At 38.5% G+C, this 12,623-nt stretch overlaps 1 protein-coding gene across 1 annotated transcript in view; it reads right to left on the reverse strand.

The window, feature by feature from the left end:
* ITGA8 (integrin subunit alpha 8) overlaps nucleotides 1-12,623 on the reverse strand; it is a 196,569-nt gene that overhangs the window by 160,553 nt on the left and 23,393 nt on the right. The window contains 1 exon segment of the mRNA XM_050803292.1: nucleotides 3,483-3,583. Coding sequence (XP_050659249.1) covers nucleotides 3,483-3,583 — 101 coding nt within the window.

A 12,623-nucleotide genomic window follows, 5' to 3' on the forward strand; every position in this document is an offset into this window, starting at 1 on the left:
TCTTCTTTTTAATTGGACCTACATAAAAGCAAATGATCATGTAAACAGTGAATTAATCAGTGTGATATCTTATGAGAACAAGTTCCTTTCTGTGTCTAATTATTGTTTTTGAAAGATGACTTTCCAATCAAAGGATGCAAACAAGCTAGTAAACTTCTGTTTTGTGACCCCCCCTAGTTTATCACCGAAGCCGCATCTTATGACTTTTAAACAATGACTTTCATCTGGATGCGCTTCTCCATTTTCACAGTGTTTTTGGCTTGGTTTTTCCTTTCGTGGTTTTTATTCAGGGCAAAACTGAAAGTAAAAGCATCTTGTGCCTGTTTTAGCAATTTTATCAGGGATGATCAGAAAGTCAGTAAGAGAGCATGTTAATGAGCTACAAGCATTTCAAGGCATTAAACACGACAGGTGAAGCAATTCGAGTCTGTGGCCCTCCTTGTTATGGAGAAATGTATTGAGATAAACTCCAAAGGCCTCAATCTTTTTGAGAAAGGAGAGTTATCCAAATTATTTCATAAATGCCCTCTCCATTCTAAGGTAGCAAATAACCAAAGGGTTAGAAACCAAATGTCCTGGGCTTATTTCCAGCTAACCTATAGAGTGGTAAATTAAATAATGTTGCATACTGTACAAATATTTGCTCACACTTTGGAACCTTTTTTGGAATTGATTTAACTGCCTACAGGACTTACATATGAAGGTTTGCATATAAAACTTGATTAATAGATGCATAACATGTTGAATTAAATGCATGCCTGTCAGATAGAAGTTGAAACATAATTTTACAATACCAAATGATGCATTTGTTTGTTATATCTTTGCTTTTTTTTTTTTTTTTTTTTTTTTTTTTTTTTTTGAGATGGAGTCTCGCTGTGTCTCCCAGGCTGGAGTGCAGTGGCGTGATCTCGGCTCACTGCAAGCTCCGCCTCCCGGGTTCATGCCATTCTCCCGCCTCAGCCTCCCGAGTAGCTGAGACTACAGGCGCCCGCCACCACGCCCGGCTAGTTTTTTTTTTGTATTTTTAGTAGAGACGGGGTTTCACCGTGTTAGCCAGGATAGTCTCGATCTCCTGACCTCGTGATCCACCCGCCTCGGCCTCCCAAAGTGCTGGGATTACAGGCTTGAGCCACCGCGCCCGGCCATATCTTTGCTTTTATGATTTATAATTTGTCATATCAGAAACTGATTTGATGCCTCACCCATTCCTTTTCATTTCCGGAATGTTGCTTTAGAGAAAATAAGACATACTTTATGTCATTGCCTATGACCCCTTTTTTAGGAATACATTATGGTGAAAAGAGAGAACTGCTTCTGAATTAGTTTGCTTAATATCAGGAATATTATGGGCAAAAATGAATTTAAACAACAGCAAGGAAAACATGATCTGGCTGTTTTTGCAGAAGTTTAGATTCTAACAAGAGCACTGTACAGAAATCCTCTTCAAGGAAATGAAATAACATTTTGTTAGGAATGAAGAGAGGAAATAAACGTGTATAAAACATTAGCATGATTTGGACTTCCGTTTTACTTGCCTGAATCTTCTGTAAATATTGTACCTGATTCTCCAAATACTCATCTCTAAAGACAGAATCCTAGAACACAGAGCTGCTAGCCTGCCTTCTAACTTGATGGTATTGTGTCATACTTAATTCCAGAGAAGTGAAAAAAAATCCCAATTTGAAAGTGGTCTATGCTTCCAAATGTGTCCTTGGTAATTTGGACCAATGTATAACTACTTTTAGTAAAGGTAACTCCTAGTGTCAAATAAATTACCCTTCTACAACTTCAGTTGTTTGGTTTTGCCTCTCTATATATTGTAAAGTCTTGGCCAATACCTCAAAACTCTGTAACTCTTCTAGGTTCCCCAAGTTATCTGGTTCATAAATTCAGCATAAGGTGCAGTTGCAAAAGCACAGGGAAGTCTATGTCGTGAAGCATTCACTTGTGTAGCTTGATCTCATCCAACTGGCCTCACCTTCTGTTTCACCAAAAGGCATTTCATGCCACGAAAATGCTTTCCAGTGTTTGTCTGATGTTAGCTCTAAAAAGTTACTCTTTTTCAATCTGCTCAGTTTCACATTGATGTGAAACATACTGATGTGATATACTTAGGCTTTGACCCAAACCTGCTATGTATACTCATGGTACCTGGATATATAAAATGATACTTCTGGAGGCAGGATTTTACAGTTATAAAATTACATCATATAGGAGAGAATTTAAATGTTCAATCTGCTAAGTTTCAGTGTTCAAAGAAAAAATTTAGCTTGAAATATACTCTGTATTATCCTATTTCCCATCACATATTTTAGAAAATGCATGCATGCCAAAAATTAATCACTTTTATTATGAACATGGTGTATTATTTTAGTTTCCATTGTTTTGAGGGTTTCTACAATTATTGAATAAATATGCAACTATTATATGTTGCAGATAAAATTTCAAGACACACACAAAAAAATCAAAACTATCCAAAAGATTTTTTAAACCCCAAACAGTTATTACACAGAGTTAATTTTTCAACAGCAAGTCCCATAAGTCATATACCACCTTAAAAAGTGCTTACCAATTCTGGAATGTAAAACTTGTATTAATGCAAAGACAACTGTACAAAAACTATATTGTAAATGTTGGATTTCTTAACTAGAGAGGGCTATATACACTTTATACATTACCTGTTTTATGTCAAAATCTTTTTGGGGTTAACCACAGACTAAATAAAGTAAGGCATTTCCTTTAGATACTTATTCTTATTAAATCATAATTCAAGTAGCTTTCAACAAATCCTAAAAGCCAAAGTTATTGCTTTATTGTTGTAAGGAAATTAAAGCCAATAGGTTGAAAAATTCCCCAAACTAAAAAACACTTCCAGATTACTTCAACAGTCATTTGCTTCTTGATAACTTAGACACGTATCATTGCTCAGAACAATAAAATAATAGAATTATAAAGTCATAGCACTTTGAAGCTGAAAGATTATCTATTTGGGAATGAGTGTTTTTACTTTAAAAAGTATTAATGAACTCAGAGAATCATGCAGTCAGCCGTTTAAAAATTATGAAAGACAGTTTTCCTTTCAGTGGAAAAAGGATCAATGAAACCAAAGCAGATTAACTTAGCCTTCTTATGGGAATAGTCCTATTTTTCTGGTCAGATTTTAAGTAGTCCCTAAGTCAGTCTTAAGCAGTATAATGTTTTACCACTTTAAGATTTAGCTTTTACTTTTCTTAGTTGTTTTTGAAATATTTGAAAATATTTAACTGCTTTTCTGGAAAACAGGCGTTATTTCTGATAACTTTAAACACTAAAATACATTCTTTAATTTTTAAGCATTCAGTTTCTTTTAAAATGGCAACAGGTTTATCACTGAAAGTCTAACATGTTCCTATAGGAAAGAGCTTTCCTAAACATGAGCTTTAAAACATTGCAGTGTACACCGTGTTCCAAAGCAGCAGCACAAGCCCACGGCTCATACTCACCACAACTTTTCCTTTGTGAGCTTTCACTGTTGCTCCAAACCACTGATTGGATTTAAACTCAATATGTTCTTTGGTTCCATTAACTCTGATCTTTCTGTTGTCTGACAAAGAAGATATGAATAGTTAATAATTTGTAAAACATGGCAGCCAATTAAAACACATAATAAATTTGTAGATTAAAAATACTTGAACTAATACCAATCCTTCTCAAACTCCTCCAAAAAAATTGAAGAGAGGCTGGGTACGGTGGCTCATGCTTGTAATTCCAGTAATTTGAGAAGCCAAAGCGGGAGGATCATTTGAGTCTGGGAGTTCAAGACCAGCCTGGGCAACATGGTAAAACCCTGTCTCTACCAAAAAATACCCCCCCCAAAAAAAGCTGGGCGTGGTGGCTTGTGCCTGTAGTCCCAGCTACTTGGGAGGCTGGATGAGAAAATCACTTGAACCCAGGAGGTGGAGGTTGAGTTGCAGTGAACTCAGATCGTGCCACTACAGTCCAGCCTGGGCAACAAAATAAGACTCTGTCTCAAAAAAAAACCAAAAAAAAATTGAAGAGAAGGAAATAATCCAAGGGCCAGCATTACCCTGGTACCAAAGCCAGACAAGGGCATTACCAGAAAAGAAAATTACAGGCTAATATCCCCAATAAACATAAATGCAAAAATTTTCAACAAAATACTAGCAACCCAAATCCAACAGCACATTAAAAGGATAATTGATCATGTTTAAGTGGTGTTTATCCCTGGAATGCAAGGATAGGTCAACATAGCAAATCAATAAATATACTACCCACATGAATAAGATGAAGGACAAAAACCATATGATCATTTTAATAGATGCAGAAAAAGCATTTGACAAAATTCAATATACTTTCAACATAAAATCTCTTAAAAAGTTAAATATAGAAGGAATGTACCTACACACAGTAAAACCATAAATCACAAGCCCACAGCTAACATTACACTTAGCAGTGAAAAGTTGAAATCTTTTCCTCTAAGATCAGGAACAAATGCCCACTCTCACCACTTCCATTCAACATAGAACTCTAAGTCCTAACCAGAGCAGTTGGTCAAGAAAAAGAAAAGACATCCAAATCAGAAAAGAAGTTAAATTGTCCTGTTTGCAGATGACATAATCTTATATATAGAATGCCCCAAAGATTTCACTAAGAAACTATTTAAAATGATAAAGCCGGTAAAATGGCAGGGCACAAAATCATATAAAAATCCCATTTACGATAGCATTTAAAAAATACTTAGGACAGACGGCATCGGCCAGATGGAGACTAGAGGTGCCTAACGCTTGCTCCCTTACAAAAAAGGACCAAAACAACAACAAACAACTGCATTGCAACCAGACTAACTTAAGGAGATTACTGGAGTACAGCAAGGGAGTGGCAAAAACCCTGTGAGAATAGAAACTCTGGATGGCCGCAGAGAGAGGGGAACATAACATCTTGCCTCCACCATTTCATCTCCCAAGCCAGGATGAACTCAGAACTAGGAGGGAAAAGAAGAGCAGGAGGTCTCCTGAGCCCCATCACTGTCATGGACACCTGCAGTTTGCTTCGGGAGAATTCTGCAGTCCTCAAAAGCCCTGAGCCCAGCTGTAGAGCGACCTGCAGTTCACACAGCGGAGCAACTCCAGAGATGGAGCCCACTTTGTACCCCACTCCTGTGACCCAAGCTGTTACTGCACTGAGCCATCTGGAAGCAGGAGTCACTGCTAGAGTGCATCCTGCTTTGGGGGCCACTAGCCTCTGCATCCCTCCATCCTTGAGCCTCTGCCAACATTGCACTATCCTCACACACACACAGCAGTGCCCCAATCCCCAGCCAGTCTGCTGCAGCTCCCTACGCCCTGGGCCCTTCATCTCCCCATCCCAATTGCCGCTGTGCCTTGCTGCCAGCTACTCAGAGCATGGGCCCAGCAGAAAAGCCGAGTCCAAACCCACAGAGGAGCTGCACCCCTTTGGCACCAGAAGCAACCTTGTGCTTTGGCCCCAGAGAATTGGTGCTTTGGTGCAGAGGAGCAGGTGTGATTCTGCACTCAAGCCCGTGTTTTGCCCACCCTCTCCAGGAAACATAGCTTTCTCTGAGCTGTATTACCCAACCTTTGGGCCAAATGGCAGCACACCCACCTCCCTTAAGTGCTGGAGCTCAGCCCTCCATAGTGTGAGCTGCTGAGGCTCCCCACTCCCTGGGGAGCGAAGCCAACATTGCACTGCTCCCTGTCCCCTGGTGTCCAAACTACCACTGCACCCTACCATTCATAGGACTTTGCTGCCACTGCACCCGGCCTCACAGAGCCTGGGCCACCGGTGTCCAGCACTCCAGGGTTCAAAGTCAACACTGTGACTTAAAAGTGGAAATCCTCTCATTTGCCACAACATGGATGAACCTGACGATTTCATGCTAAGGCATGAATATTTTGTGCCTGAAACAAGCCAGGCACAAAACCACAGATAAACATGGAACTACCGTATGATCCAGCAATCCCACTACTGGGGATATATTCAAAGGAAATGGAATTAGTATATTGAAAATATATCTGCACCCCCATGTTCATGGCGGCACTGTTCATAAGTGCCAAGGTATGGGATCATCTTAGGTGTCCTTCAACAGATGAATAAAGAAAATGTGGTGTGTATATGATGGAACACAATTTTGCCTTAAAAGAGGAAATCATCTCATTTGCCACAACATGGATGAACCTGAGGATATCATGCTAAGGCACAAATAATTTTGTACCTGAAACAAGCCAGGCACAGAACCACAGATATTGCATGATCTCACTTACATGTGGAATCTAAAAATGTCAGACTCATAGAAGCAAAGAGTAGAATGGTAGTTACCAGAGGGTGGGGAGGGCAGAAGGCATTGGGGAGATGTTTGTCAAAAGGTACAAAGTTTCAGTTGGGGTGAACAAATTATAGAGATTTATTGTACAGAGTTGACCAAGAGAATAGATTTTAAATGTTCTTAATATACACACACATATACACAAAAGGCAACCATGCTAGGTAATGAATATATTTATTAGCTTGATTTAATTATTTCACAATGTATAAATAGCTCAAAACATTACATTGTACACAATAAATATATACAATTTTTTTTGAGACAGGGTCTCACTCTGTTACCCAGGCTAGAATGCAATGGCATGATCGCAGTTCACTGCAGCCTCGACTGCCCTGGGCTCAAGTGATCCTCCCACCTCAGCCTCTCAGGTAGCTGGAAATATGTGCACGCCACCGTGCAGGGCTTTTTGTTTCTTTGTTTGTTTGTTTTTCGGAAGAGGCAGGGTTTTGCTATGTTGCCCAGGCTGGCCTTGAACTCCTGAACTCAAGCAATCTTCCCGCCTTGGCTTCCCAAAGTGCTGGGATTACAGGTGTGAGCCACTGTACCCAGCCTTATACAAATTTTGTCAATTAAAAAAAAAACTTGAGCACCAATTTTCATATAGAGGGGGATTTCTCATTGATTAAGTCTAAGTTGGAGCATGACTCCCACTAGATAAATATGACATGAAAATATGTATTCAACCATGACATTTCACAACTTAAAAGAAGCATTTTCTTAAGATTTGCATTTCAGAGGTAACTGTCTTGCAAACTTAGTGTAGACTCTGGTATCCTTGAATCTGCACTTCAGTTATTGATTTCATATTGAAGACCATATATTTATAACTACTCTAAATATTTCCAAATCTTTCCCAATAGTGAAACACATGGGATTCTGCCTACTCTGAAGAACAGAGGCTTCCCAGCATGTGTTAGCGGGAACCAGCAGGAAGGACTCCAAAGTCTTGGTTTTTAACTGAATAACACATGTCTACACAACCACAGTAGATAACACCCCAACACAATTGTACATACACTTTGCAGATGTCAGCATGAGTGGGGCCATCTGGGTAGAAACTCAGCCCAATTATAACACACTTTAGTCCTTAATAAAAAGCATGCATCTTGGCCAGGTGCAGTGGCTCATGCCTGTAATCCCAGCACTTTGGGAGACCAAGGCAGGTGGATCACTTGAGGCTAGGAGTTCGAGGCCAGCCTGACCAATATGATGAAATCCTGTCTCTACTAAAAATACAAACATTAGCTGGGCGCGGTGTTGCACATCTGTAGTCTCAGCTACTCAGGAGGTGGAGACATGAGAATTAGTTGAACCTGGAAGTGGAGGTTGCAGTGAGCTGAGATTGTGCCACTGCACTCCAGCCTGGGCAAAAAAGTGAGACTGTCTAAAATAAAATAAAATAAAATAAAATAAAATAAAATAAAATAAAGCAAAGCATGCATCTTTTCTTTCACTCTTGATTTCACATTCAACTATTTCACAAGTGGTTCTAATTGCATAGTTTTAACTAGAGCTTTATCAGTAATAGCTAATGAATTTCAAAAGACATTTGTACTAGGGCATCTTATTTGTGTGTTTCCTGTGGTATGCATTTTATTTTTCTTCCTTGACTTTATAAAAATGCATTACAAAATAAACTTTTTATTCCTATTAAGTGAGGCCAAAATAAACATATAATTAAACTTTCAATGGAGTTTTCTTATGATTACAGACTGTTTAAAGAATAAATTATACATACTCAATCTTAACCTAAAATTTACATTTTGACATGTTAGTAGAAAATCATGAATTTCCCTCTTAAATATCTTATGCTTTTGATGTTTCCAGATGTTTTTAAAAAACAAGTTCTGGAAATCCTCACTCAAAGTGCACATGACTAACAAAGCATTACAGCATCTTACAGTTTATAGCTTAAACTGGAAAATATAGACATTTCTATTTATGTCTAGGCAGCTTGGAAGATGATAGAATTTGAAGCTGAAGGTTCTTGCCATCAATGATTAGATGACCTTGGGCAATTCATTTAATCTTTTGCAGTTTCGATTTCTTCTGTAAAAAGAGGCTGAGAATAGCTTCCCCTTCTCCTCCTGCACAGGTGGTCGTAAAGTCACGAAGGTTCCGTGAGATAAGTGAGCATGAAAGTTCTCTGTAAATTGGGAAGTCATACAACAGAAATCTTGTAGCGATACAGCTGAAGGTCCATAGGGTTTTTTTTTTAATCTCTAAATTAGAGATAGCTTAAGATAGTTTAAGACAGCGTAAGTCTGTGTTTTGGTATCGCAGTTTACTATCACCAGCTTAAGATATCCCCACTTAAGCTGGGATGTTGATGTTGTACAACAGAAATCTTGCAGCAATACAACTACATGAAGGTCAATGGCTTTAATATATACTTATTTTTAAAAATCTATCTATATTATATATAAAATATATAAAAAATATATATGATATATAATATATTTATAATACATCTATTATATATAAAATATATCTATAATAGATAAAAGTATATCTAATATATTATAGATTTATAATATATATCTATAAAATATATAAAAATAGAGATATAATAATATATAATATAGTGAATATAATATTTTATGTATTTATTAATATACATTATAATATATAATAATTATATCTATTATATATCTATATATATCTTAGGAACCTAGAAATTCAACCTAAGTCCAAGAATTCAAAAGAATCTCCCTGACACACAAGTATAATATGTTGTTAGTAGTGACTTGTGGCACTCAGGAATGAAATTATGATACCTCACAACATTGTCAAGGTGGCTTAGATTACACACAGGGAGAAAGTACTAGAGTGGTCTTAAAATTACGAAACTACAAAAAAGCCATGAAAAGAAGACCAGTGCCTCAAAAATTCAAATAGAGTTAAAGGAGATCCCAAAAGGACTTCAGAAGAGCTGGCTTCAGTGAGGAAGGAAATGAATTCTAGGGAAAAAAAAGAAGCCACAGGAAGAACCGGACCTTCCTTTGCTGGTTAAAATTCTGTAATTCGGCCTGTGTGATTCCCAAGATCTCTTTTCTGCCATTATAGGGTGAACTGTGTAATAACTTGATTGCAAGTGTCAACTGGGCTATTTTTCAGTAATATATTTCTTCTGGACTAAGGGTATAAATGAATGGCCTTCATTAATTTCATATCCAATCCAGGGATTATAACAGAACAGAATTCCACTGTCCCAGGTCTCTATGTACTGAGACGAGTTTTTAATCTGTGTGTATCGTCCTCTCATTGACCTTTGAAGTCAACAAATCACCTTTCTAAAATTCTGTTTTATTATGTCAATAAATTATCTGACTTTGAACCTAACATTGTATTTGAATCAGATTTCAAATAAGTAAGACGTATGTGGGTTGACTGTGAAGGGTGAGCTTTCCCTAATTTCTTATTTCCCTTTTCTAAGCAAGGTTCTTTCATGCCAAATAAGCGGACACACTGCTCATTACTGTGTCAACCTAGTGCTCAATGGACCTTTGATGCATGGAGGATGTTTTTGATTTAATTTGATCTGACCTTTAGTGAAAACTACTTCCAAGTGATGTCTGTCAATACTCAGCACTGTGTCAGCCCTTGCAGTCTCTTTTCTTTATGGGAAGAACTGAACGTATGGAAAATACATTTCTCAGACTTTCTAAGGAGCAGGATTCTGAATGAATGAGAGGCTCAGGAGAGATTTGAGAACCGGGAAAGAAAGAGAAGCCACGTTTTCTGGTGACAGCCACAGGAAGCATGTGGACATCAGCGGTGACAGATGTGATGTTCTTCCAGCAGCTCCCAAATATCCTCCTGACAATCACCTCTTTGGTCCTTTGGACAGCAGAGATCAAGTCCTGTGATCCCTGAACTTGCACATTCCTTGATCTGCAGGTAGCAACTTTCCAGACTTTCACACCCTATCCTTGCCGACGTCCATGAAAGCCTGTCAGACTCTGCGTGAAATTCCTTCCTAGTTGTAATCCTCAATGTGCTCTCTGTTTTCCTAACCAAACCTGCTGACTGACATGGGATAACACATTTAGGGTAGGGCCGCATGTCCTCTGAAGCAGAAGGAAGGCATCGGGTTACCCTGGGAGGACTGTCAACCCCACAGAACGCACAAGGACCAGTGGTTCCAGGAGACGATGGAGCCCATTAGTTACCTAAGCAAGTCTCTCAGCATATCACAAACTATGGAGAAAGCAAAGGCAAAAGCTCAGAAAAGCTTTTATAGTGGCTGCATATATTCTCAAGTTTTCTAAGTGGCAGGAGGTGATTAACAAAGCTAACAAATGAAAACCAAAGTGAAAAATTTTCAAGAAAAGGAGGAATATGTCAGAGTCCCCAAATCAATGAGAAAAAGACTAAAATTCAATAGAAAACAATTTCTAAGGATCCGAACAGGCATTACAGGTAAAGATGAATTAGCCAGAAAATTCAGAGAAACAACCTGAGCCTCAAATTAAAGCAATAATAACTTACCACTTGTCACTTACCAAGCTGGCCCCAAATTAATAATATTTGCTCTATTTCAAGACAACAATTTGATGCTGAAGTTTGGAACAGCCATTTGGCACCATGTATCCAAATTTTAAATGTATATTTTGATCCTTCTGATCAAAAAATTGTTTCAGTATTTTGTTCAGTGGAAATAGTAACACAGTGGCTCATGCTTATAATCCCAGCACTTTGGGAGACCAAGGCGGGAGGATCGCTTGAGGCAGGAGTTCAAGGCTACAGTGAGCTATGATAGCGCCACTGCACTCCAGCCTGAACAACATGGCAAAACCCCAACTCTTACCAAAGAAAAAAAAAAATTAGCCAGGCATAGTGGCCCATGCCTGAGGTGGGAGGATCAGTTGAGCCTGGGAGGTAGAGTCTGAAGTAAGCCAGGATCATGCAACTATACTCCAGTCTAAGTGACAGAGTAAGAGTATTCTGTCTCTAAAGTCTCAGAGTAAGTACTCTCCTGTCTCTAAAACACACACACACACACACACACACACACACACACACATACACACAAGATATAGTATGAAAATATTGCTACACTGTTTGTCACACCAAAAACTGGAGCAACTTAAATGTTTATAAATAAGAGACTCAAAAAGAAACATCTGCTATCTATAAGACAAAGATTCAACTGTTATACACATATGATAGATTTGTATGCACTGATACAGAAAAATGCCTACACAATACATGTATTTTTAGCTTTTCTGAGGCTTTTTAAAAGTACAGAGAAATATAAGGACTTTAATATGTGAAACACAGGTATTCTCACCAGGAAGTATTGATAATTGTGAAGAATGGACAACGTTTGTGAATTGCGATTCACAAACATTATGGTACCTTTTTTTAAAAAAATTATTACTATACTTTAAGTTCTGGGGTACATGTGTATAACGTGCAGGTTTGTTACATATGTATACTTGTGCCATGTTGGCGTGCTGCACCCATCAACTCGTCAGCACCCATCAACTCGTCATTTACATCAGGTATAACTCCCAGTGCAATCCCTCCCCCCTCCCCCCTCCCTCTGATAGGCCCCGGTGTGTGATGTTCCCCTTCCCGAGTCCAAGTGATCTCATTGTTCAGTTCCCACCTATGAGAGAGAACAGGCGGTGTTTGGTTTTCTGTTCTTGCGATAGTTTGCTGAGAATGATGGTTTCCAGCTGCATCCATGTCCCTACAAAGGACACAAACTCATCCTTTTTTATGGCTGCATAGTATTCCATGGTGTATATGTGCCACATTTTCTTAATCCAGTCTGTCACTGATGGACATTTGGATTGATTCCAAGTCTTTGCTATTGTGAATAGTGCTGCAATAAACATACGTGTGCATGTGTCTCTATAGCAGCATGATTTATAATCCTTTGGGTATATACCCAGTAATGGGATGGCTGGGTCATATGGTACTTCTAGTTCTAGATCCTTGAGGAATCGCCATACTGTTTTCCATAATGGTTGAACTAGTTTACAATCCCACCAACAGTGTAAAAGTGTTCCTATTTCTCCACATCCTCTCCAGCACCTGTTGTTTCCTGACTTTTTAATGATTGCCATTCTAACTGATGTGAGCTGGTATCTCATTGTGGTTTTGATTTGCATTTCTCTGATGGCCAAATGATGATGAGCATTTTTTCATGTGTCTGTTGGCTGTATGAATGTCTTCTTTTGAGAACTGTTCATATCCTTTGCCCATTTTTTGATGGGGTTGTTTGTTTTTTTCTTGTAAATTTGTTTGAGTTCTTTGTAGGTTCTGGATA

Source organism: Macaca thibetana, chromosome 9, assembly GCF_024542745.1.
Source record: "Macaca thibetana thibetana isolate TM-01 chromosome 9, ASM2454274v1, whole genome shotgun sequence".
NCBI lineage: Eukaryota > Metazoa > Chordata > Mammalia > Primates > Cercopithecidae > Macaca > Macaca thibetana.